Below are 26,249 nucleotides of genomic sequence, written 5' to 3'. Positions count from 1 at the left end.
TATTTTTAGTACTTTATTTCATGCTAATTGTATTTGATTCTACCATCATCATCCCTAGTCTTTTCCTAACTATTTCATGCTGACTTCGTGAATCCTCGTTTTTTATTTGATTAAATTGAATGCTTTCTTATAATGTAAACTTATTCTTCACAAATCATTTTGAAAAGCTTCTATTCATGTTAACCAAACACCTCTTTATTCCTAATTTTTTTCACACTTTAAAACTAAAACTCACACATTGTAGAAGCATCAATCAAGAATAGTTGCTATAAATTTTCCTTGGATGAAGTCCTAATCTCCTAAATAGTGTAATATTGTAGAATCCTCACCTGGAAGGACATTGATGCTGTGACGAACAACTCCATTTCATTGGTTGAAGTAGTATAGATAATAGGCATTAAAAAAGATTTTCAGTAAATGCTGCATAATTTTGGTGGGACAATACCATGAAAAAAATTTCGAGTGCATGATACTAATTATTGTAGGACAAGTCTTAAATTATCAAAGCAAGGGAAGGAGAAACAAAAATGTGGATAACCAAGAAAAATACAGCACCTAACCTAGGAATGGGGAGAAGCATGCTAAGATTCATTTCATTCTGTTATCATAATTTACTTTCCAATGACCCCTCAAACCTTTAAAATAGAGGTTTCTACAAGAAAATAGTAATCAAACCCATTGTAAACAACTATAATGTGCTAGATAATTTAAAATAAGAAAAGAAATACAATTATAATTCAACTAAATTGTAACGATACGACAAATAATCATGCAAATCTGACATTAGGATGTCAAATATTTATTGGGGATATAATTGCTGAACCTCGATCTAGACAAAGGAAATAGTAAAATCTAATTATATAATCTTCTCCCTAAGAAGATACTGGGTTTCAATACAAGAGAAACTTGCAACTACCTTTCATAGACCATGATTTTCAACCTTATTTGTAGGTTTTCATAGGTTCTATAGCAGTGAACGAATTTCATGACGTTCATAAACAGTTCAACTGAATCAGACGTGCACACAAGAATAACACTTCTTGACCATCAAAACAAACAAATACATATTACTAGCAGTACATGGCAGAGAAAACATGGAGATATGAGTAGGTGAAACAAGGAATGGCAGAAAAATTGGTGCTGTTTGAAGAAACCCAGAAAGCTGGTAGAAACGCTGACCTTAAATCCATTTCAATTGCTGCAAACCTTTCTTCTAAAGGAGGTGTTTGGTTGCAATTAGGATTTAGTAAATCCGTAAATAGAAAATCGGAAATCGTAAATCCGTTGAATCGTAAATCTATTAAATCCAATCTACCCCTGGATTTAGTGAATCTGAACTTACACTGAATCAAATGCAAAATTTGGGACCTTAAATCCAAAAATTCACAAATCCACGAAGCTCCTGAATTTTAGCATTTGGCTGGATTAAATAAATCCGGTGATAAATCCTATTAAAAGGAACTACAAAATATCTCCTAAAAGTGTTCATGTTGCACCTAAAAACATTTATTAAAAAAGCAGATCAATTCAGTTAAAACTGAACACTCTACCATCTTCCAGGAGTAACAGTGAGTAATGGTTAAAGAGAACTTCTGCATAGTTAACATGAACCAGTAGTGGAAGCAGAATAGGACGCTTCTACAATCAGTCTATCATAAATGAACTCATCAGAAAGCAAAAAAAATATCTAGAGTGACTTACATGGTTTTCATCCGAACTCTTCTTCCTGGTTCTAGTCAAATTGGAATTTGTAACATTAGAAAAGCGAAGAAAAAGCTCTTGAATATGATTATATATGCTGCACTCAACAATACAAGAAAGAGAAAAAGAAAGTGTCAGTGTATGGGTTTTACAGTATTGCAAGACTCGTTTATGAGAATTTGACAACCAGAAAATGATACGGCTAGCTTAAAATATTAAAAACATTGAATTGAAGATGAAAACCAGAAGAAACCAAATACTTCACAAACTAAGTAAAATAGAAGAAAATAACTCTTGAAAAGCATCATCCGACATAATCTCTGATAATGAATAGGTTTAACATTTTTCATCATAATAAAAAAACAGGCCAACTTCTTCAAACAAATTTGCCAAGGAAGAAACATATAAATCCTTTGTGCTAGCCTACCGGACAAATGACTGCATTTAAGGAACCATTTTAAGCATATCTTCAGCCACGTAAATTGATAAGTTTACAGTTAATAAGCAAAAAATGTTTTCAAATATTTACTTGTTTATTTACTAAAGGGTCATGTACCAAGTAAGAAAGGTACTTCCAATTAGGGGTGTAACTGAGCCGAACACGAGCGAGCCCAGGCTTAGCTTGTGTTCGGCTCGCGTATTTCGAGCTCAAAGCTTTGCGAGCCGAACACAAGTTGTTCACGAACAAAGAGTCATTTTAACCCTCATCACGTAACCATAAGAAGTTAAGGGTTGGGGCAAGAATTGAAAATTATTATTTATATTAAAATATCATTTGAATCGAATTTAATAATGTTTATTATATTTTCTTAATTAATATTTTTAATTGATTATAAATCTTTGTATCCTTGTGGTCAATCAAAAGGCAAAATTCATTGATATAAAAGAAATGATACAAAGATTTTAATGAGCAGGTACAAAGAACTCACTCACAGGGATTACAACTTACTCAAAAGGAGACATAAACCACACAAAATACCCAAAAATCTAAAAAAAAAAGAAAATAACTCCTAATCATTGTGGGTGTAGTCAGTGTATTTACCGTTTTCCCTTCCCCTGGATCTAGGTAGTGAGTCCAGCAACATACTGAGATGTGGGTTTCTGTCCGAAACTATGAGACAGTCATCCAGAAAATTACTGAGATCTAGCATTATTTTTTTCTTCTTCCTAGATTTGTAAATTTGTCAATCATCTGTTAGAGGTAGTCCCGTCTGAACAATAGGTGGATCTTTGATGGAGAGTTCACCCTGGGGGATATGTTGATCCGTAAACTGCTGATTTGACTCAGCCTGCAGCACACCTTGATCCTGACACTCCTACAGAACTTGAGTACCCTTTTCTCTCGCAATAGGTGGTTAAAAGACACTTTGGCTAGCATCTGCTGCAACAAAATTCGTAGTATTTATGATCTGAGGAAGATTTGTCTTAACAACGGTAGGCAAAAGTTGTTGATCTTGTTGGTGAGGAGTAGCCTTCTGAGTCAGATTTTTATTCAACATTTATGAAAACTTAACAATGTCTGTTATATTTTCCTACACATAGATGATGTTGTTAGGACCTACCGATCTAAAATGTGGGTGAAGTCTGAAACATTTGACAAGGGTGTGCTCAAACAGTTTACAGTGATTGCAATAGTAGGGTATTTGTTCTATAACAGTTGGTTGTCAATACCCATTGTGGGCAGTACCAAGCAATACTTTGTCCACATCAGGCAGTGTGATATCCCTTTCAACAAGAATTCTTGCAACTGAATGTTTAGTAAGATTGAAGGTGAGTGTATCCAATTTCATAGGTCTCCCTAGTGCAGCTCCAATAGAATAGAGGACTTGGTAATTGAAGTAGTGCAACTTTAGGCCAGGTAGTTTAAACCAGATTGGAACTATAGGTGGTTCTTGGCTAGGGTCAAATTTTGGAGACCACATAAGCAGTTTCATATATTTCTCATATATTGTCATAAATTTTTTTGGAAAATATTTTGGCATAGTCTTCCACTTTAGATAATTTTATCATCACATTTCTCCCATTAAAGAGGCCAACTTTCCAAAGTCCCAATAATTTGAGATCTTCAAAAGCCTTTCGAACGATATTCATTTTTAGAATTTCCCGATTAAAACTTCCCAATGAGGGTGATATTGCACTTGTCCACCAGGTTGGAAATTTCAACATCAGAGAAGAATAGAGTTAGTTTGTCACTCTTCCCACACGTCTTCTTGAAAAGGTAGCAGTCCTCATGGCCTTCGAATGATTCATAATGATTCATGATAAACCTGAGATCATGATAAACCTGAGAGAAAACCTGATCCATTGATCCCACAGAGCCAACCATATCAACATAAGAAGCCTTCCCAAGGCTTAAAACTAAAGTAGTCAGTGGTTGAGGAGGAACAAAAGTCATAGAGCTGAGAGTTGAACAACCGGTAGCTCCTGGGTTTGAGTCGTGACTTCAACCGAAGCTCTTTGCTGCTCAATCGCAAAGCAGGGATCAAGCGACACGTCAAAGGAAGGATCGCGGCACTGTGTTATCCACCGCTACCTTCCCAGTGAGCTCGTGAGACGATCCAGAAAATGACGCGATCGAACGAACTATACCGAAGAGCAAAATGAAGCGAACGAGCGAGAGGTTGGGGAACGGCGACTCGATCCCCCACCCTTCTTCTTTGGCAGGAGTCTACGAACCGCTGCGGTTACCCGCATCACCATAGAGTCGCGATTATAAGTGTAAACCCAAGCAGAGCGACACAATGCATGAGTAGTATTTCGAGCCAAAACGAGCTGAACACGAACGAACAAATCTTTGTAGATTTGTTAGTGTTTGTTGGTGTTCGACTCGTTAATTTAGCGAACGAGCCGAACACGAGTTGTTCGCGAACAACAAACCGTTTTGGCAGCCCTACTTCCAATTCCAGTTTCACAAATCCTTCAACAACTTTTGAAGAACTGACTCCTCAAACCTTAATTTCACCACTCGGAAACAAAAATAAATTAATAGCTTTATTCAAAACAATCAACAATTAAAAACCCTAGTTAACAAAAATTAAGCTCACAAATGACGTGAGCTCCCACCAACATATGTAGCATTTTGTTGTGATTCAGGCAGCTGTTTGTCACAGACAAAAAGTCTCACATCGGCTAGGTGTAGGGCCGAAAGCAGTATTTAAGTCCTGGGATGCCCACCACCCCGAAGAGCTCTTTTAGAAGGTGGCAAGTAGTATCAGAGCAGATTACTGTCTGTCAGGTATGTGGACTCTCCATGTCCAGTGGGACCCTTGGTGGAGTTTGGTGGAGTCGATCCGTGACAAGGGCGTCACGTGATTGGGTGGAGGAGAATGTCACGGAAAAAAAGTCCCACATCGGCTAGGTGTAGGACCGAAAAGCAGTATTTAAGTCATAGGCTCCCACCATCCCGAAGAGCTCTTTTGAGAGATGACATGCTGCTCCCGATCTCTTCCTTCATGATCGTGTATTCAGATCTTGTTGCAATGTTCAGTCCCCGTAGTAGAACCATTAATTAGGTTCCTCTAGCAGACTCTTTCAAGCAATGTTCACCTCTGCTTATCTTTTACTTATTCGTGTCTTTGCTGCTATTATTGTGTTTTATTTCCTTGCAAACATTTTTGTGGATTTTGGGTGGATATTCAAGATTTCAGAGGCGACCAAATTTGATTGGATAATTATATATTTATAAATACAAAACCAGGCAAGTAACATTCAGTTTTTGGTTTAAATAAAATTTCCTTCTTTCTCTCGGTTGTCTTTCGGGTGTTAAATTCTTCAAGTCCAGTATAAATGCTACTATCCATTTCTAAAATAAGTCTACTCCTATTTGCATGAAGCATAAACTTATTTATTTGGTGATGTCTTACCTTATTCTTTCTCGCCTTCATAATTTATTATTGATTTTACATTCATGGTTATTTTAGTTAGAACTTCAACAGCTGAATTTTCTGACTGCGACATGAAAATTAGTTGTGAAGCATTTCATTCAATAGTTTTAAATTTCTTATAAATTTTCTTCAAGTAAGACCATAACTAAATTGTCATTTGAGAATAATTCTTCTAATTCTTTGGAAACCAAGATATTGTTTTAATTGATGGTATTTAAACCATGAATTCTACTAAATTCTGGTTGAATTTCATCCATTGCATCATTTACTTGTATCAAAAATTCTAGACCATATGGCATTCTATATCAAATTTGGTATTAACAACCATGCGTGCAGTATTTTCTCAGCCAGAAGGATACAATAACTCGATTAATTAATAAAATAACAAAAGATAAGAGGTAAGCAAAATTAAACTAAATTACAGTTCAAATAAATAATGATATGTCATAATAAGATTTAAAATTATATGTCTATATTGGATGAGATAATTTTAGAAAATTTTCAATTTGGGCCAATAATTCAAAAGATTTTTTGAAAATTATAATATGACTAATTCTTAAAAGATTGGCGCTAGAATACAATCACAGTTTATGATTATTGCATTTGCAATTAATATTTTTAAGAAAAATCAACACCATCTCCTTTGAACGCGTCATATAAACAGAACACAAGAACCATGTATTAATGATACTGGCCTCTATCAAAAAAATAAAGCTCACAAATATTCTTTTAAGGATTATTACTCAGAAAACATGACTTTTAAATATAATTATTAATTAAAATTGTGCAATTTGAGGCCCACCATGGAGTGAGGCATATGCAAAGTGTCTTGAGGCTTACACCACAATGGGAAAAAGTGGCGAACACCTCTACGGTTTGAGGAGCATGATGAGCATGCCTTAAGGCTCAAGTAATGAGGTGTACACAAATAATGTATGGTTTGCATTTGGAAATTAGAGGATGATGAAAATCCATTGTTTACCTATGTCTGCCCTCGAATGACGAAAGGGTTTTGGAGAATGTGAATGGGCTTTTGCTGTGATAATTATAGAAAGAAGATCTTCATTTTAATTTTTTTAAAAGAAGAAAGCAAAAAAAAAAAGTAAACAAAAAGGTAACATAATAGGCTAACATAAAACTTTATATAGAATAAAATAAAAAAAGGCAATATAGTCATTGTTTGAAAAAAATTATAGAAATTTAATGAATAAGGAATATGATTCAGTTGAAGATGATGAAGAAGATTTTGAAGATGTTGACAGGTGAGAATGACGGAGGTGAGAAAGCAATTTATTTATTTTAATGTTAATTCTTAATGATGAATGACTAAAAAGAAATATAAAAGTTAAAACTCCATCTATAAAATTTATTAATGATGAATGATTAAAAGAAATATAAAAGTTAAAACTCCATCTATCTTGTTAAATTAAGAAATGCATGATTCATTACAGCAATCATTTAAGCCCCTTTAGTTAAATTTCATTTAATGAGGTTGTTTATCTTTATAAGCATACCATGTTGTTGTTGTTGTTGTTTGTCTGCTTTCATCATCTCACCCTTTTAGAAATTATATATATATATATAAAGCCCAAAAAAGGCTAATATATTAACCAGAAAGAAAGATACAGATACAATGTGTTGGAGGGCCCAAACATGGCACCCTACCAACATCAAAACCACAAGGGGTTCCAAAACTAGAAAATACATAAAAGTACATTAGAGACATAAAGAAAATGTTCAAAAATGTTGAAATACATAGTATCAAGTGGCTAGAGAGCAACCCAATTTGGTTTTGACTCTGTCTCTAGTTCTGGGGAAGAAGCAAGCTAATAAGTTGGTAAGAAAATTGTCATTCCCAGTAGTAACCAATGTATCATCTAAAATGTTCCCGAGCTAGAGTCGGCCTCCAATCTTTTTGTTCCTCCTGGAATAGACTTGTCATTCCTCTTCCGAGGATTGGCTCACCTGATCTTGTTATAAAGTGTGTTAGAGATGTGCAGATTGTTGAACATTAGAAGCAACTACATGTTGTACCGGCTGATCTGTTATTGGATCAAAAGAGCCTTCTCGTGTTTCTTGGCATGTATGTGAGTTTTCTTCAATAACAGTGAGTAGTATAAGCACAACTGGATCTGTAGCTGTAGTATGTTGTTCTTCTTCAGAAATTGTGGTGTTGGGAAAAGGATCGGGTTGCATCTTCTCAACAGGGACAATAGGTGGTTGTTCTTTATCAATATTCGTTCTTTATCGATATTCGGCCTTAGATGAGGATGCAAACGATAGCAAATAGTAAAGTTGTGGCCAAACATACTACAATAAGAGCAATAAGGAGGGTGTGATTCAATTTTCACTTTTTGTCAATACCCGTTATGAGTTGTTCCAATCCACAACCTCATCCGGAGCTGGTTCAGTGATATCCCTCTCAACTAACACACAAACCACAGAGGGTCTGGTGACAGCAAACGTAGGACTATCAACCCTGAGATGCTTACCGTAAGCAATTGCTAAGGAGTAGAGAATTTCCAACTTGAACAGATGTAATTTTAACCCCAGGAATTTAATTCAGACTGAAATGATAGGGGACTCCGCTTTTGGGTCGAAACTAACAGTCCACTTCAGAATTTTCATATAATGGTTGTCGATCTTGATAACTTTTCGAGAAAAAATGCGAGTGTAATCGACATCATGAGACAACTGAATCAGTATGTGTCGACCGTCAAGTAAACCAATATTCCAACTGTCCAATAGCTTCATAGCCTCAAAATCTTTCCGAATGATCTCCAGTTTTGGGTGACCATACAAAAATTTTCCTACTAGAGCAAAACGCCAGGAGGACGCGAGAGTATTGGTTTCAACCTCTGTGAGAATAAGAGCAGGCTTCCCATTTTTTTCCTAATTTTTTTATGACGGTGTGATCGCCACCACCTTCAAAAGCTTCGTGAAAAGATTGAGGAACATTGCAGGACTTACCAATATGAAAACCAGCCTCTGAACCTGAAAGGGAAGCACGAGTAAGAATAAGAATGTCGTCGGCAAGTGCAGTGGCATAAGAGCAGATCGTGGATGACATCTCCAAAGCAGCTAGGGAGCCGTTGGACACTGGAAATAGGCGAGCAAAACTATCGCCTACGAACGACGCGAGCAGTCGAACAGGTCGATGCGGCGTATCAGCCTCGACAAAGAAGAGCCGCAGACGACGAAGGCTGCGATTTCGTCGAGGCACGACGAAGGACGTGGAAACGACGCAGCAGACGGAGTCGCGAAGCCGAGGGAGGCGAAGTCGAAGAAGATGGAGTCGAGCAGACGAATTCAATGCAGACGAATTCGAGGCAGACAAAACGTGAAGAAGGAAACGACGAAGTCGAGCAGACGACAAAGTATGACAAAGGAGCAGGCTGCGATTTCGATCCGGCGAAGAGATAACAAGGGCTGCTCGGGTTGCCATGAAGGCGCGACGGGAGTAAACCCTAGCAGAGACATCGCGAATGTTTATATATATATATATATATATATATATATTAGTCTTTTGCAAGATTTGTATGGAGAAATTTGCAAAAAATTGATAATTAATTATAATAATTATAAAAATTATGTTAATCTGAATATAAGGGACATAGAATTCAAATCAAGTAATAAGGTGATGATATAATGAAATCTTGAATGTTTCTTGTAGCAACCCATAAGTATTGAATGCTAAATATGCAGTGTCATTTAAAATCATAAAATGTATTGGGGAAAACGCTTAAAAATTGAAAAATCCAAGAAAACTAGATATTAGTTAAATTGCACTGTATTTATTTCGACTTTATTTCATAAATTTAGTATCAACAACTTGAATCTGCTCTTTTTCTATCTCCTTCTTTATGAATTTCTTTATTATGAATTTGCATCCAATCTTTTTCTAGACAGTTATGTCATATTTTTTAAGCTGTCCTAAATGATGAAATTATACACGCCACCAATGGAAGCACAACAATTATACCATGGTATGCTTGACTAATATCACTAATCAAATTATCAGGGCGAAATATTTCAAATCAAGCAAATTGATGAAGAATCCCTACAACTACTGTACCAACATGAGATCAGTTTTCATGGGATTCTAGTTACTATTTCTCAAGATTGTTGCCTTCATGATTGCATATTAAGTTCATATTTCAGTGTTCAATCCCATTACCAAAACCAATATTAGGTTCCTACAATGCAATTCCTTCACGTAGTGTTCTCTAGTGATCATCTTCTGCCCACCCATGTTGTCCTTCGTTGCTATTATCACGCCTTGACAATGCAAGGTTTTACAGTTTTAAGCTATGACTCTTGATTTTTAAGGAGGCCAACTTTGACCAAGGAATTTGATATCAATAAATAAAAAACACGAGGGATGCACTATTCAATTTTTGGCTTGATAAATTTTTTAGTTTCTCTTAGTTTTGTGATTATTGGGATCACACATTAGTGCAATGCAAATGCAACTATTTAATTTTTTTGAGAAAACCTTCTCCTTAAACCAAGGCAAAGCTCAACTTCTTTATTTAGTGATTTATTACCTTAAAATTTTGTTTTCATGATTTGTAATGGGTTTATAAGCGTAATTGATTTTATTCAAACAACAACAGCAACAAGCCCTTACCACTAAGTGAGGTTGGCTACACGAATCTTTTTTCTCCATTGTGTCCTATTAAGTGTCATATTTACGTTTAGTTGTAATAAATTAAGATCATTTTTATACAGCATACCCATTTCTTTTTAGGTCTGTCTCTACCTTTCTTAACATAAGTCAAATCTAAAACAACTACTCCCCTAATTGTGCCATCGGATGATCAACGTTTAACATGACCAAACAAGCTAAGGCGACTCTCTCTCTCTGATAATGTCTTCCACTGGAGCTACTCTAACCCTTTCACGGATATATTCATTTCACATTTTGTATATTCATTCATTTCACATTTTGTTTCTAAGTGTAAAGTCACTCATCCACCTAAGTATTCTCATCTTAGCAATACTTAATTTCATGCTTCTCTTTTATAGACCAACATTCTGTGTCATTAAGCATTGCAGGCCTCACCACCTTATAAAATTTTCCTTTAAGTTTAAGTGGTCCTTTTCTATCACACAATACTCTGATGCATTCCTCCACTTCAACCATCAAACTTTAATCCTGCTAATAACATCATACTCGAAGTCACCATCACTTTGAACAACAGACCCGATATATATAAAATGTTTGCTCCTTTTAATAACTTGATCACCAATTGTTACAACCCCTCAACTAGATTTACTACTACTAAAATTACATTCCATACATTCAGCTCTATATCTACTCAAACAAAAACCTTTAGACTCTAAAGTTAACCTCCATAATTCAAATTTTTCATGAACTCTTCATCTAGTCTTATCACTAAGAAGGATATCATCAGCAAAAAGCATATAACAAGATAAATCCTCCAGTAAATATTTGATAAGAGCATATATATCTAAAGTAAAGAAATATGGGCTTAAAGTCGATTCCTAATGCAATCCAACTGAAATAGAAAAATAGTGATCAATCCCCCTTGTGTTCGATACACCTCTAATATACATTTCTTCAATAACATGAATGTAAGTAATATCAACACATTTCTTTTCTAGAACTTTCTAAAGTACTTCACTTGTAATCTTATTATAAGTTTTTTTCTCTATCAAAGCATGTTTTTTGTAGTTTCAAACTCTGTTGGAATTTCCTTAAACTAGATTATCAATGAATAGTTATTTCAAACAAATTTTTTAAGTTTTCTAAATCCAAGCCTGTTTTCGTTGTTTCAAAACTCTCCTGGAATTTCTTTAAACTAGACTATCATTGAATAACTATTTCAAATAATTTTTTACAAGTTTTCTAGCGTATGTTAAAAAAAGTGTGATTGTTTTAAATTATAGTCTTTAAACCATGAATCATAAATATTGGCTGCTTGAATTTCACCCATTGTATCATTTAGTTACAGCAAGAATTCTAGACTCTAAGATGTCTTGTATAATCAAAATCACTTCTCATGTAAAAAATGGAATGGCAGTGCTCATCCAAACGAATATACATATTGAAGAAGTTTACCTCAAACGATGCCTGTTGCAGGTTGTGAAAAAAGCAACAAAGCCATATAGGATGCTACGAAGTGCACGAAAAATCTGGAAAAATAACAATTATCATACCAAGATCAGATATCAATAATGAATGGGGACAATATCAGACAGTTGCTATAATCAAACACAACTAACCTGAGAAAAAAGATCATTCCAAAGTGATCGCCACATGGAAGCTTCAGAGGTAACTTCTGTTGCTTGAATTGCTGTTGAAAACTGGAATAAAGTACACATGGATGACCAGGTGTCTCTCATGAGAAAATAGAGATTGCAAGAAATCATCACTATGAAATTGACCATTCCAGAGATCAAGCGAACAGGAGCTATGAAAATCTCCCAAAAAATCCAAACCATAGGACATATGATCAAACTTGCTGCAATATTAAATAAATTCATAATAAATTTAAAATGGGTGAAAAAAAAGGAAAACATAAAGGTAAGGTAGAAGATGAAAGAAAGAATCGAATCAGTTAAAATCAAACCAAAACTTGATATGGTGCTACAGAGAAGCCAGAATGGCCACAGTATCATCTGCAGCAAGGCAGAAATCACATGGTATGAAGACTCCAATAAATCCCAAATTACTAAGCCAAGGCCCTCAATAGTTTCAAGACATATATTCCAAATGGGAATGCCTAATTCCAAGAGCTCAATTAGAGGTGCAGCAATAGGCCTAGTTAAAATTGAAACAAAAGATCTTGCTGCTCTCGTGGCCATAAGAAACCATTTAATGGCTTTCTCAAAGTTATGAAGAAATAGCATGGTTCCCAAATATTTAAGTCTGGAAATCATTTCCCAGGACTCTATCCAGTTAAACAAAGGCCCAAACAAGCCAGAGGCAGTTGCCTTTAACAGTGGAACATTCTTATATAAGTCATAGAATCCAATAACAACAGTGACCACAGAAATAATGACATACAAAGCTCTCGCAAGAGGGCACATCCATGGGCGGTATATCTTGCAGAATACAGGGTATGATTGGAAGAAAATAACCCAGGAAGGAAGACCATACTCCAGCAGAGTGAGAAGCCTTAAATCGGGCATTATTATATCTTTCAACTTAAATGGAAGATCATGATCATTAAATTTGAAGAGAATCAAACCATCCTTGTATGTGGTTGGCTCAATATTTAACCCCACATAATCACAGTTGGGACTATGGGGTTTTAATGCAGAACTTGAACAGCAAATAACTTCATCATATGCCTCAGTCATTTCATCAACTTCATCACCTACTTTCATGATCTTTCTCTTCTTATAAGGCCCAAAAGCCGGTGGGGTATAAGTATAGTTGGTTGTGTCATGATTATCAAGACAAGAAGAATCAAAAAAACGATAATAGGAAAGTTTATCATCTTGAATTTCAACATCATTTGAATTATGAATGGAAAAGGATGAAATATCTTCCTGTGCGTCATAAAAGACATCCCCTGTAAAATAATTATGTTCAGCAAAAATAAAAAATAGAAAGTTTCAATTGAATGTATTTGTTGCTGAACATACCAATATTACCAACATCAGCAAGATGGTCCTGTAATATAACTCTTTCATAGTTGGTCCCTGAATGCCATGAAGATATGCAGTTCAAAGCATGTTCAATGCTATCAAATTCCCATCTTTTCATTAGCTTGACCTCTAATGCCATACAAGTATCAGTCTAGAAAGATATAAGAATAATGTTAGAAGGAAGAACTCTGAACATAATAAACAGCAAACTAAATTTCTGTGGAAACAAAATCATAATACAACGCCAATACCTGCAGCTCATTTAAATAATTAATACCACGCACATGATTCCATGCCACTTCAAAGACTATAAAGCCATATAAGATATGCTGCAGCTCTTTATTCAAGCAGATAGACTCCTTAAGTTTCTCAACAGGTAGCAGTACTCTCTTTTGATACGTTGCTGCATCAATCAATGTGAACCACCTATGTATTCTTCTTAGTTTCATGGGTATGAATCTGTGGTTGTTTGGAAAATCAAGTTTCCTCACACTAATTTTTCGCTCCCTCTTTGACCTTGTGTTTGCAAAAGGAGATAACCTTGACTGAGAAGAAGACATATTAAATAAAATATAACACCCAAAACAAAATTCTTGAAAGAAATGTAATGAAAAACCTTGGTGACCATCAGTTGCCATAGGTAAGCAGTCCTCTTATCTTTGTCAATCAACCATGGTCTATTGTCAACCAGGACCAAAAAATTTTTACTTTCAGGAGGAAGAAAGAGAGTCAAGGTTGAAAGATAAGACTGCATATCCCTGCATGAACGAAAAAACAAGGCCAAATACAGTTAGAGATTTAATTAAGCTTAGCATGTGGCTTATAAATCAGCATTCCTACAACATTTACATATCAGACCCAGTGGAAGGGGCCAAAAGACATGAAACAGTAATCAATTATCACATAAATACTTGCTTCAGGTTTGGTAGTTACTAATTACGCAACTTCTTAATGAAATAATTTTAGATGATCTTTTTAAATTTAGAAAACCCTAATCAGCGATCAAGTCAACGAAATTTTTTTTTCTCTTTAAATCTATTAAGTAAATATCTAAAAGCTAAATCTATAGCTTGCAAAAACAAAATAAAGTTCAAGCGGACTCAAACTGCTATCTGCAAGCTCAATACTCCCTCGCCAATTTAGTTCCTAAAATTTCACCCCTAACTCTTTTCCTCAAAAAAATTGCTTGATCATTGTTTCTGCTACACCAACTTAGGCTCACTCTATCACAGACTAGAATGCAACTTCTCGACATTGACACCCTCACTTGATTCAACTTTGCTCCATCATTGACTTGTTAGATGCATATTGTCCATGCCGACTCACCAACCTGTACTTCTCACTTTACCCGGCCACAAGCATGCTCACAATGCCTCTATGTTGTTTCTTTTCTGAAAGAGTACTAGGTGTAGATTCGTTGTCAGCACCTCTCAACTGAATGCTTGATTGTCAGCTTCTTCACCAATGTTTATGTTTGTGCTTCTAGATTTTGGATATGAATACGAGTGAAATGATTATGAACATCAAAATTTTAAATTCCATCCAATATTTTTTTACATATTCAATTTTTAATCATGAAATATTTCATATACAAAATTCCAGGGATATGCCCTATGTCTCAAAGTTTATTCCTCGTCCTATGATAGATAAATGCCCATGCCTTATGCCTCATCCACCTTCGAAACATAAAACAATGATTCCCCCATAACAATTTTTAAATTTTCAAAATTTATTAGATTTTGTTTACATTTATGCAACATTAATCATTTGTCTATAAATGTTAAATAAAATTCCCAAAGCATATGTTTTGTGCTTCAAATGTTGCTCTTTGCTTTGGCAAAGATCGAACACTTTGTGCTTTCATCACCCAACATTATTCACAATCATATTGCATGTCATGCATGGTTATTTCTAGTTTCCCACTGGTGCCTTCAACAGAGCATGTGCACTGTACCCAATAGTAAAAAGAAGTGAGAGATTGAACTCATTCCTAGATTGTAGAAGGCTGATGAAGCATCAACATGAAACCACATACTAAAATAAATAAAAAAATCAAGATTCTTCTATCACCAACCCAAATAATCGTAAAACATCAATGAATTAAAAAAATAACAATGCGTCATACAAATTTGATAGAGAACTACATACATATGACAAGGCTAGAAGAGTTGTCAAATCATGACATGAGAGAGTACAAAGGAATAGATTGAAAATAAAATGAAGAGAAGCTACTGTTAAACATAGTTAAATATCAAACTTAAATGCTAAAGCTCCCAAACAAATAACAATTAACTTCATATGTAACACAAAACATCATTATGCAGCTCATCTAGATGGCTAGAGATAGCTTAAACAAAGCATTGGGGTGCTAGTGCAAATAAGGAGAGGCCCATTTTTCCTACTAGACTGACATTAAGCGAAATATATCAATACTAAGACTGCATATATCTAATATCAAATTGATCCAACCTTAGCTCAAGATCTGCAAATTGAAAGGGAATAAGCCAAAAATTATATATTTCATTCAGCATGCGTGTTTAAATAGGGGTTAATACGTTCTACAAATAAACCTAATAAAACCCTCTTATTAAACATAACTCTCAACACTCCCCCCTCAAGATGGGCAAAAGATATTCAATAAGCCCATCTTATCACATAATCTAACTAACACCACTGAACTAAGCCTTTTAGTGAGACAGTCAACCTTCTTCTCTCCAGTAGCTACATGACTTAGTTTCAATAATCTGTTATTCAGCTTCTCCTTGATGAAGAATCTATCAATCTCCACATATTTGGTCCTATCATCTTGCACCAGTTGTTAGCAATGTTGATTGTCGACTTGTTGTCACACCACAACTTCATTTGGGTTCCCAGATCCACTCTGAGTTCAACCAACAAAGTTTTCAGCAACATCATCTCTGCAACTCCTAATGTCATGGATCTGTGTTTTGCCTCTATTGTTGATCTTGATACAACTGGTTGTTTCTTGCTCTTCCTCGAGACCAAGTTATCACCTATAAATATGCAGTAATCTAATGTGGATTGTCTGTCATCAGTACAACTTACTCAGTCAGAATCACAAAAGCCCTCAATATCTACATGCACATTCTTCTTGAATATCAATCATTTCTCAAGTGCACTCTTCAAATGCCTCAGAATCTCATACAATGCACCCATATGACCCTTCCTTGAATCATGTATGTAGCGGCTCACCACACTTACTACAAATGAAATATCGGGTCGAGTGTAACACAAATGGATCAGGTGGCCCACCAACCTATGGTACTGCACCATCGCATACCTGTCTCCGTGAAAATATCTAATACATAGTTTCATTGGGATAGGACCATCCCCTCAAGTCCATGAGCAACTTCAATCCCAAGAAGATATCTGAGTTGTCACGGATACTTCAAATTGTTTCCCCAATGTTCTCTTCAATTGAGCAATCTCGGTCTCATCATCACTAGTGATAATTATGTCATCCACATACACAACAAGTATGGTAGTGTGATCCTCATGTTGTTGAAAGAACACTGTGTTATCTTTATTGATCTGCTGATATATCATGTCAACCATTGACATTCTAAACTTATCAAACTAGGCTCAAGGAGTCTGTTCTAAGTCATACAGTGACTTCCTGAGCCTACACACCTTACCCACTGTATGGGATGTATTGAATCTGGGTGGTATCTCCATATATACCTCCTCCAGTAGCTCTCTATAAAGAAAAGCATAATTCACATCCAATTGGTGGAACCTCTATCTACCATTCACAGTCAGAGAGTCCTTACCATGCTCATCTTTGCTACTGGTGAGAAATAATATCGTAGTTAATGTAATACGTCTGACTGTACTCTTTTTTCACTAGTCATGCTTTGTACTTCTCCGCATTATCTTTTGGAGTTTGTTTTACTGTGCAAATCCACTTGCATCAAACTTCCTTCTTCGTTGCTGGTACTGGTACGATCTCCCATGTTCAATTTTTATCAGGAGTTGTAAGCTCTTCATGCATCACCGCTATCCACTTGGGATCCTTTTTATCAACCTAAGAACACTTTACTCTAGAAACAGAGTTCAATGATGCAATGAATACTCCATGAAAATGTGAGATGTTAGAATAAGAAATAAAGTTCGCAATGTCAAGTTCCCACCCAAAACGATCAGAATGATGTCTCGTATGGCTGCGAGAGATTCTCTTTAACGTTGGGGGTAGAAGTGGACAGATGAGGAATAATATCACCTAGGAGCTTTGAATCAAAGGTGGATGGTGCAGGTGTCTCAAAAGTTGGGGAAGGTCGAGACAAGGAACTTGTTGGCACTACAGACTCTGTTCCCTCGATTTGTTTTTCCCTCTGAATATACACCCTTAGCTCACCTTTAGCATAAATCCCTCCAACTCTGGGGTCAGTCTTCACGATTTTTGTCTCCTTAAATGATTCATCCCACATCACAGGACATGGCACTGCTCCCACTTGTATCACTTCATCACCGCTACTACTCACTTTCTTCTGCCTCATATCGTCGATGTCTGCTAAGTCACCGAAAGTGAATTCACCTATAGAGTGTAATATGGTTCAAACTCTCTGAGTGACACATTAATACTCACAAAGAGTTTATGCTCAATCATGTTGGGTAATGTGGAGGCCCGGTCCTCCACAATTTAATTAACTTCCTAATTAAGAATCTCACCAGCGCTCACCTACTTTCACACTTACCGCTCACCTACGTCTCACATACCGCTCTCATGATTTCAAAAAATAGCCTCTTTTGGCTTAAAGGAGAAGTCAAGCCAAGCAAAAGCCAAAAGCCAAGCAATATCAAGTCAAGTCCTCTTGAGAGCTAAGAGAAAGAGATGAAGAGAGAGAGAGAAAGAGTGAGAAGAAAATTAATATTTTCTTGTAACATCGAGGTGCTCAACGGTGTAATTTCTCAAAGAAATAAAATCCTCTGCAGCTCCGTGGATATAGGCAAATTTGTCGAACCACGTAAATTTGTGTTCGCTCTGGTGTTTTTTTTCTGTGTCCAATTTCACTCGTTCCATTTTTTTGTTTTATTGTAGTCATTTTTCACAACAATTGGTATCAGGGTTTGTGTTCAAATCTAAGGAAGAACAATGGGTGATATAGGGGATCGAGAAGTTCAATGGCACAAATTTTGTTTATTGGAGGATGCAGATAGATGACTACCTCTATGGGAAGAAACTTCATCTTCCGTTACTAAAAAAATGACCAAAAAAGATGAATGAGGCGGAATGAAAACAATTGGATCAATAGGTTCTGGGGTTATACGATTAACGATTACCCCTGTCAAGATCGGTTGCCCACAACGTCATCAAGGAAATGACTGCTGCAGATCTCATGGCAGCTTTATCAGGTATTTTTGAGAAGCCATCGGCGAATAACAAGATATATCTGATGAATAAGTTTATCAATCTGAAGATGACGGAAGGTACGTCTGTTGTACAACACCTAAATGATTTCAATACTATCACAAATCAATTATCAAATTGATTTTGATGATGAGATACGTGCGTTGATATTGTTGGCTTCATTGTCAAATAACTGGGAAGCCATGAGGATGACAGTTAGTAGTTCTGCAGGTAAATCTAAGCTGAAATATGATGATATTCGTGATTTGATTTTGGCTGAGGAGGTGCGCAGAAAGAATTCCGGTGAGGCCTCGTGTTCAAGTTCAGCGCTGAATGTTGATTCCAGAGAGAGATCACATGACAGAAACTCAAACAAAAGAAGATCAAAATTAAAGTCTGATCAGCAGGCAACCTGCTGGAATTGTGGCAAGACTAGCCACATAAAAATGAACTACATGAATCCTAAAAGGAAGTAGAATGATGACGCTAATGTTGTAACTGAAGAAATACATAATGCATTATTGCTGGCAGTTCACAGATCTGTTGATGACTAGAAATTGGATTCAGGGGCTTCCTTCCATACATCTTCCCGTCGAGAGTTAATGTGAAATTATGTTGCAGGTAACTTTGGAAAGATATATCTAACTGATGGAAAAGCTCTGAATGTTGTGGGGATGGAAGACGTTGATATTGCACTCCCTAACAAGAGCAAATGGACTTTGCAAATGGTCAAACACGTTCCTGAGTTGAAAAAAAAAAACCTCATCTCTATTGGGCAGCTCCATAATGGTGGTCATTCGGTAGTGTTCTCAAATGACACCTGGAATGTTACCAAATGAGCATTAGTACTGGCTCAGGGTAAGAAAACTGACACACTATATATGACTACATGTTTACTCATGCGATGACATATGAGTCAAAGATGTATTATGAGAAAGCTGAAGAAGGTTAATTTCCTAAAAAGTGGTAGAGCGTCAAAGGCAGGAAAATCAAAATTTGTACAGACAAATGGTGGAGAACCACAGAGTTATGAAGAAATCTTGCAAGATGAGAATTCGAGCAAGTGGGAGCTGACCAAGAAGAAAGAAACGGATTCTCTGCCAGAGAATCAGACTTGGGAGCTGGCAGAACTTCCACCAAGGAGAAGACATTGCGCAACAAGTAGGTGTACCGAGTGAAGAATGTGTTTAGTGACAGTAAGAGGTATAAGGCTGGACTTGTTGAAAAGAGCTTTCAACAGGGGCAGGATATTACTCATGTAGTGCGACTCATGTAGTGCGAGTTATAAGCAGATACAGGAGTAACCCAGGAAAGACCTTGGTGGTACAAGGCTACGTTGACGGTGATATGTCAACTGAGGATGTTACTCATAAGAAGTTGAAGTTATGCTCAACTTCAACTGGTATTCTGGCATGAAGACAGGGGATTCGAGTTGCAGAGGTGAGGGATATCATATTTGAGAAAAAAGTTAGTACAACTAGTAGATGATGCAGTCAGTAGGTGATACAATCAGTGTCCCAGTCTCCAAGTGGGGTAATGTGGAGACCCGGTCTACCACAATTTAATTAGCTTCCTAATTAAAAATCTCACTGACTGCTCACCTACTTTCCCACATACCGCTCACTTACTTCCCACCTACCGCTCTCATGGTTTTTATAAATAGTCTATTTTAGCTTAAAGGAGAAGTCAAGTCAAGCCAAGCAAAAGCCACAAGATAAGCAAAAGCCAAAAGTCAAGCAAGGCAAAGTCAAGTCTTCTTGAGATATAAGAGAAAGAGAGGAAAAGAGAGAGGAAGAGAGAAAAGAAAATAGCGATTTTCTTGTAATGTTTAGGCGTTTGATGGTGTAATTCCTTGAAGAAATAAAATCCTCTGCAGCTCCGTGGACGTAGACAAATTTGTCGAACCACATAAATTTATGTATCGCTCTGATATTTTTTTCTGCGTGCAATTTTACTCGTTTCATTTTTTATTTTATTGTCGTCATTTTTCACAACAGACACAACCCTTCTGAGTAGTAGAATAACCCACGAATACACATTTCACAGCTCTGAGATCCAACTTTCCTACAGATGGTATGTTTTCTTTCACAAAACAAACACATTCAAATACCTTCAATGGAAGGATCCACTATTTGCTCCTTTCAACATCTGACAAATGGACTTCTACTCCAGTATTCTTGAGGACGAGCATCATGTTAATCAACTGAACTGCTATCAACACTCCTTACCCCATAAGTGATGTGGGACATTCATTGTCATCATCATGTTCTGGGCTACGTCTAGAAGATGTTGATTCTTTCTCTCTGCTACTTCATGTTGTGCTGGTGAGTATGTGCATGTGGTTTGGTGTTGTATATCTTGGGCTGACAGGTAGACCTTAAATGCTTTGTTGATATATTTTGTCTCATTATTAAATCTCAGCGTCTTCACAACTGCCCATATTGGGTCTGGATTGCTTCGTTGAAATCTTTAAAGCAAGCAGCTACCTCACACTTCTATTTAATCAAGCATATCCAGATAACACAAGAAAAACAATCAATAAACGTAACAATATAATGACAATCATTAATAGAATTAGTAGGACAATGGCCCATACTTCTTAATGTATCAAATCAAATACATCAGAGCTCCTTTTCCCATAACTAACATATCAGCTCCTAGTGAGCTTGCCAAACTCACAAGCATCAGATATCTATTCCCTACTAAAGTCGCCTCAATCCGACATGACCAACTCAGATAAGTGGCCAGTCCATCAAACTTCAAAGGGAGATCCAGCTTCACTGTCATCGAAGTTGTGTTGGAGTCGCGGTTCCTGCCAAGCACTAGCTCCCTGTATTAGCCCTAAAAGGACCTTCAGGACCTCAGGATCAATCCTTCCCAGAAGATTCAATCCTTTACTCCCGACACCATCTCCATCTCCCGTCATCTTCAATCACCTAGACTCTCTTCTAGATCATACAAACCATGAACAATTCCCTTCCTCCTTTAGACTTGATTTTGATATATATCATCATCAAGATTGGGTTCTTCTTTGTGCGGCGGATTGGAAAGGAGGCGGCGACAGCGTCCTGCAAAGGCGACGACGGCGGCCTGCAAAGGCGACGACGGCGACCTGCAAAGGAGGCAGCAGCGGCCTGGAAAGGAGGCTACGCGGCGGCGGACTGGATAAACGATTGTGACTGCCTAGTCAGACGGCGGCAACGGCGGCCTAGAGGGTGGAAGTCGGGAGGGCGACGAACTCGAGGGCGGCAACCTGAAGGGCAACGGCTTAGAAGGCGACGGTTGGCGTCGTACGCAACCGCACATTTAAGCTGTCCCAAACGGGGCCTAACTTTGTATGTCGCGGATAGAAGCACGAGTTGTGGGCCCTGAAGAACGGGAGCGGCGATCGATGCAAACAGCAAGCGCGGGATGCGATCGATGCGGGCGGCTAGGATTGGCTCTGATACGAAATTGAAAGTGAATAAGCCAAAAATTCTCTATTTCATTTAGTATATTTGTTTAAATAGGGGTTACAATGTTTTACAAATAAATCTGATAAAACCCTCTTATTATACATAACTCTCAACATTGCACTAATTCAATTGGTTCGTTATCAAATGGAGCCGAGCCTAGCTCCTCAAATTTGGTCCAAACTTGATTATGGACACCAAAAGTTCAGTTATTTTCTAAAAAAAATAGTCTAGCTTGCATGTAGTGTGAAGACAAACATCTATTGACTCAGTTAATAATGACCTTTAAAAGTTGTTTGGGTTATGGGATTGAATCTCACAAACATCAAAAAATATTTTCCTCTATGTCGATGCGTACATTACATATACACACAAATACTCACTCGCATACCTACATATTAATATCATCTTGAATTAACTCATGGTTATCTATATGCAAATATCAAAGCTATTTGATCCAGTCTCACTTGTTGATTTCTTAAATTCAATTTGAGAACAAATCAAGCCAAGGATAGATCCTTTTCTTTTACATTCTTTGATCTTCAAGTCACATTTATGGCTCAAGATTGTAACATTATGTTAGGACAAAACTTATTGGAAAAGTATGACAAAAGCATGAGTGCCATTGGAGCAAATAGTACATGAAGGAAATAAGAAAATTAGAACAAGGGTAATAAAGTGAATGTAGAGTTATCAACAACCAATATAGCAAAAGGAAGAGCAAAAGAGGAATCAAAAGAAAAGGAGGGAAGCGTAAAGGAAAGAGTACGGGAAAAAAAACATATAGTATTCATCAATTTAGCTAGGAAAATTATCTATGCAGGAAAAACAAATCTGTTTTGGACGTCAGCTACCAGAGCAAGGGTCCCTCTTTTTGAAGTAAACTGGGAGGAATTAGAATTTTCATGCACACAACTCATTTTTTGTGCGAATAGACGTTAGACAAGTTACTGACCACCATCGACAAACAAGCGACATACGTCCAGAACACAACCGAATAGCGCTCCTAAATATCCCATTAAAAACAGAGATGAGGTTCAATAAGTATCCCAAATTCAATCCATTTCTTAATTTATGCTCAGCTTTAAACCGGCACAGAGTTCGATTAAGGTTCTAAAGAAGAAGGATATGAAGAACAATGGAAACAAGTCTTCATATCCTCCTTCTTTTTCTCAAATAACAACTAAAACTCCCATCCCCAAAATCTTTCAAACTCTCCGATAAGAATTATCAACACGCAAAACAAAGAAAAAAAAACCACCAATTCCAAGCTTACTTACCCAATCTGCAAACTCGTTAGAGGAAAAAAATGCCGATCACCGCAGCTTCCCATTGCATCACAAACGCACACCAACCATAGTCTTGCGAAAACAGCAACTGAAGTCCAAATTCAATCGAAAAAGTACAAAACAGGGATAATAGAAACACATAATAAAGACGGCAAACAAAGTACCCTCCTCAATTCTAGAAACCTCAAATCAAGCCGAAGAAGTTAATTCATACAGAGGTAGAGCCAATTAAACTCCCTCCTCGCTCTCCCCCACTCCAGAGGCTCTCAATTTCTACACCATCCCACAGGTCAAAAGTGCATGGAATTGCTTGGCTTGCAAGGCGGGGGGTTTAAACGATACCACTCGTCTCCGACACGTCGCAAGGGTGTCGTCAAACGAAATCTGTCACAATCCTTACCAAAATGACAATCCGATATCACAATCTCAACCTCCCTCTCCCAAGATCTGCGCCCGAGCGAGAATTAGGGCATCCCAATTGGACATGCAAGGAACACAGAACTCGAAGAAGATATAGACTGGAGTGAAGATAGTCTCGTGAGAAACCGGAGTTGATTCGGGAAGAAGACAGAAAATGCGTTCGGCTTCGCCGTCGCGGGATGGAAAGCGGCGGAATGGAAGGCGGTGGGATCAAGTGACTGCCGTAGAACACGAAACAGCTTAAGCAAGCCCACTGATTCAAATTAAAAAAAAAAAATTTATGTATATATGCATTTATTTATATATATAAATGACGGACGGGGGCTTGGCTTATTTGGGATGTGCAGAAAAGCGGGGGACGCGTATAATGTGTGGGACCCACGAAGCAGATGCGCCTGAGGATTGGTTATCCAGGCTGGTGATGGTTCACGATAGCGTCGTTTGATCCCGATGTGATGCGGAGAATAAAATCGCGATTTATTATATTGCGGGGCGGGCCTCCCGATAAGTTGTTAATTTAGCTGGAGGATAGTTAACCGCTCAAAAGGCGACTTTAATATTAGTTCCGATCGGAATCGGATAGAAATAAATGAGCAGATAATTTAATTTGAGCCGGTTACTTTCAATATTGAGTTGATCGGGTCATTTTCGAGCTAAAATAAATATAACTTGATTTGAGTCAGCTCGTTTCGATTTCGAGCCGGATCGAGCATGATTCAATTTCAAGCCGACTTGGCTTGAAATTGAATGTACCAAGCCACAGGCAGATTTATAACCGCCTAAATCTATATGTATTTAAAAAATATGTCAACACAAATCTCAAAGTAATCTAATGGTCAAGTAAAATGATGACAAATAGAGGCATCAGCAGATCGGTCGACAATCTCAGGGTAGAAAAAGTTCCCCAAAAGTAGCTTAATGATCAACTCATTTAAAAGTATAACGATCGGTCTATAGAAAATCGGTCGAACCGTGGCATGACGACCGATTGGAAGCCAACGAGGCGTAAGAAAGGAAAACGATCGACTGCAACGGTCATTGATTGTCGAAGCCCGTGTCAATCGGATAAGTCCACTTGTTATTTAATATATTTGATATATGTAATATATTAAATGGACCATGTCAAAAACTAATGATTAGAGGGCAAACTTATAATTTCAAAATCCATACCCTTATGCTTATAAATAGTGGGTCATTTTTCAATAAAAAGGTTATGCGCTTTCTATTGATCGTAACTGTCTTTCTCCTCTCTCTTTCTCTATTGCACGTTCTATTTTTTGGGTGAGCCTCTCGAACATTTCTGGATTCAACACTATTCATGTCAATTTCAAGTTGACCCTAACTCTACGTCGAAATGTCATAATCAACATTTAAGTTATTTTGATTAATATAATGATTTTTTTCCTTTTTTTTAAAAAGGATTGATGCATGATGGAATTTTAACTAGATTTTCTCTGTAATTCAACTTAGATAGCAAAAATTATAGGAGTTTTTATATATGGAGGTCTCCAAACTGTGCAATTTACAACTGAAGGCTCCAAACATTTAATTTATGCCCAAAAGTTGATCGGGTCATTTTCGAGCTAAAATAAATATAATTCGATTTGAGTCCGCTCGTTTCAATTTCGAGCCGGACTTGACTTGAAATTGAATGTACCAAGCCACGAGCAGATTTATAACGGTACTAAATCTATTTGTATTTTAAAAATATGCCAGCACAAATCTCAAAGTAATCCAATGGTCAAGTAAAATGATGACGAATAGAGGCATCAGCAGATCGGTCGACAATCTCTGGATAGAAAAAGTTCCCCAAAAGTAGCTTAATGATCAACTCATTTAAAGTATAACGATCGGTCTATAGAAAATCGGTTGAACCGTGGCATGACGACCGATTGGAAGCCAACGAGGCGTAAGAAAGGAAAACGATCGACTGCAACGGTCATTGATTGTCGAAGCCCGTGTCAATCGGATGAGTCCACTTGTTATTTAATATATTTGATATATGTAATATATCATATATCAAATATATTAAATGGACCATGTCAAAAACTAATGATTAGAGGGCAAACTTATAATTTCAAAATCCATACCCTTATGCTTATAAATAGTGGGTCATTTTTCAATAAAAAGGTTACGCGCTTTCTATGATCGTAATTGTCTTTCTCCTCACTTTTTCTCTATTGCACGTTCTATTTTTTGGGTGAGTCTCTCGAACATTTCTGGATTCAACACTATTCATGTCAATTTCAAGCTGACCCTACCTCTACGTCGAAATGTCATAATCAACATTTAAGTTATTTTGATTAATATAATGATTTTTTTCCTTTTTTTAAAAAGGATTGATGCATGATGGAATTTTAACTAGATTTTCTCTGTAATTCAACTTAGATAGCAAAAATTATAGGAGTTTTTATTTATGGAGGTCTCCAAACTGCGCAATTTACAGCTGAAGGCTCCAAACATTTAATTTATGCCCAAAGAACTCCATCACAATTTCATGTCGATGGCTCAACAA

At 36.9% G+C, this 26,249-nt stretch overlaps 1 protein-coding gene across 5 annotated transcripts in view; it reads right to left on the bottom strand.

The window, feature by feature from the left end:
* LOC110030236 overlaps positions 1-23,979 on the bottom strand; it is a 36,685-nt gene extending 12,706 nt beyond the window's left edge. For 4 of the 5 annotated variants that reach the window (XM_020732858.1, XM_020732865.1, XM_020732881.1 and 1 more), the window contains exons 1-8: positions 23,306-23,979; positions 13,822-13,963; positions 13,457-13,750; positions 13,203-13,356; positions 12,182-13,129; positions 11,835-12,073; positions 11,671-11,744; positions 1,702-1,798 (exon numbers count right to left, since the gene is read on the bottom strand). In XM_020732858.1, coding sequence (XP_020588517.1) covers positions 1,702-1,798; positions 11,671-11,744; positions 11,835-12,073; positions 12,182-13,129; positions 13,203-13,356; positions 13,457-13,750; positions 13,822-13,963; positions 23,306-23,358 — 2,001 coding nt within the window. In that variant the 5' untranslated portion in view covers positions 23,359-23,979. Of the gene's footprint in view, positions 1-1,701; positions 1,799-11,670; positions 11,745-11,834; positions 12,074-12,181; positions 13,130-13,202; positions 13,357-13,456; positions 13,751-13,821; positions 13,964-23,305 lie in introns of those variants that run through there. The other variant, XM_020732888.1, reaches the window with a different exon arrangement.
* Between the last annotated feature and the right edge of the window lie 2,270 nt (positions 23,980-26,249).

The sequence above is a fragment of the Phalaenopsis equestris genome, unplaced genomic scaffold (genome assembly GCF_001263595.1).
Source record: "Phalaenopsis equestris unplaced genomic scaffold, ASM126359v1 Scaffold000002, whole genome shotgun sequence".
Lineage (NCBI taxonomy): Eukaryota > Viridiplantae > Streptophyta > Magnoliopsida > Asparagales > Orchidaceae > Phalaenopsis > Phalaenopsis equestris.
Note: the sequence above shows the minus strand (reverse complement) of the source record. Positions and strands in the feature narration are given on the sequence as shown.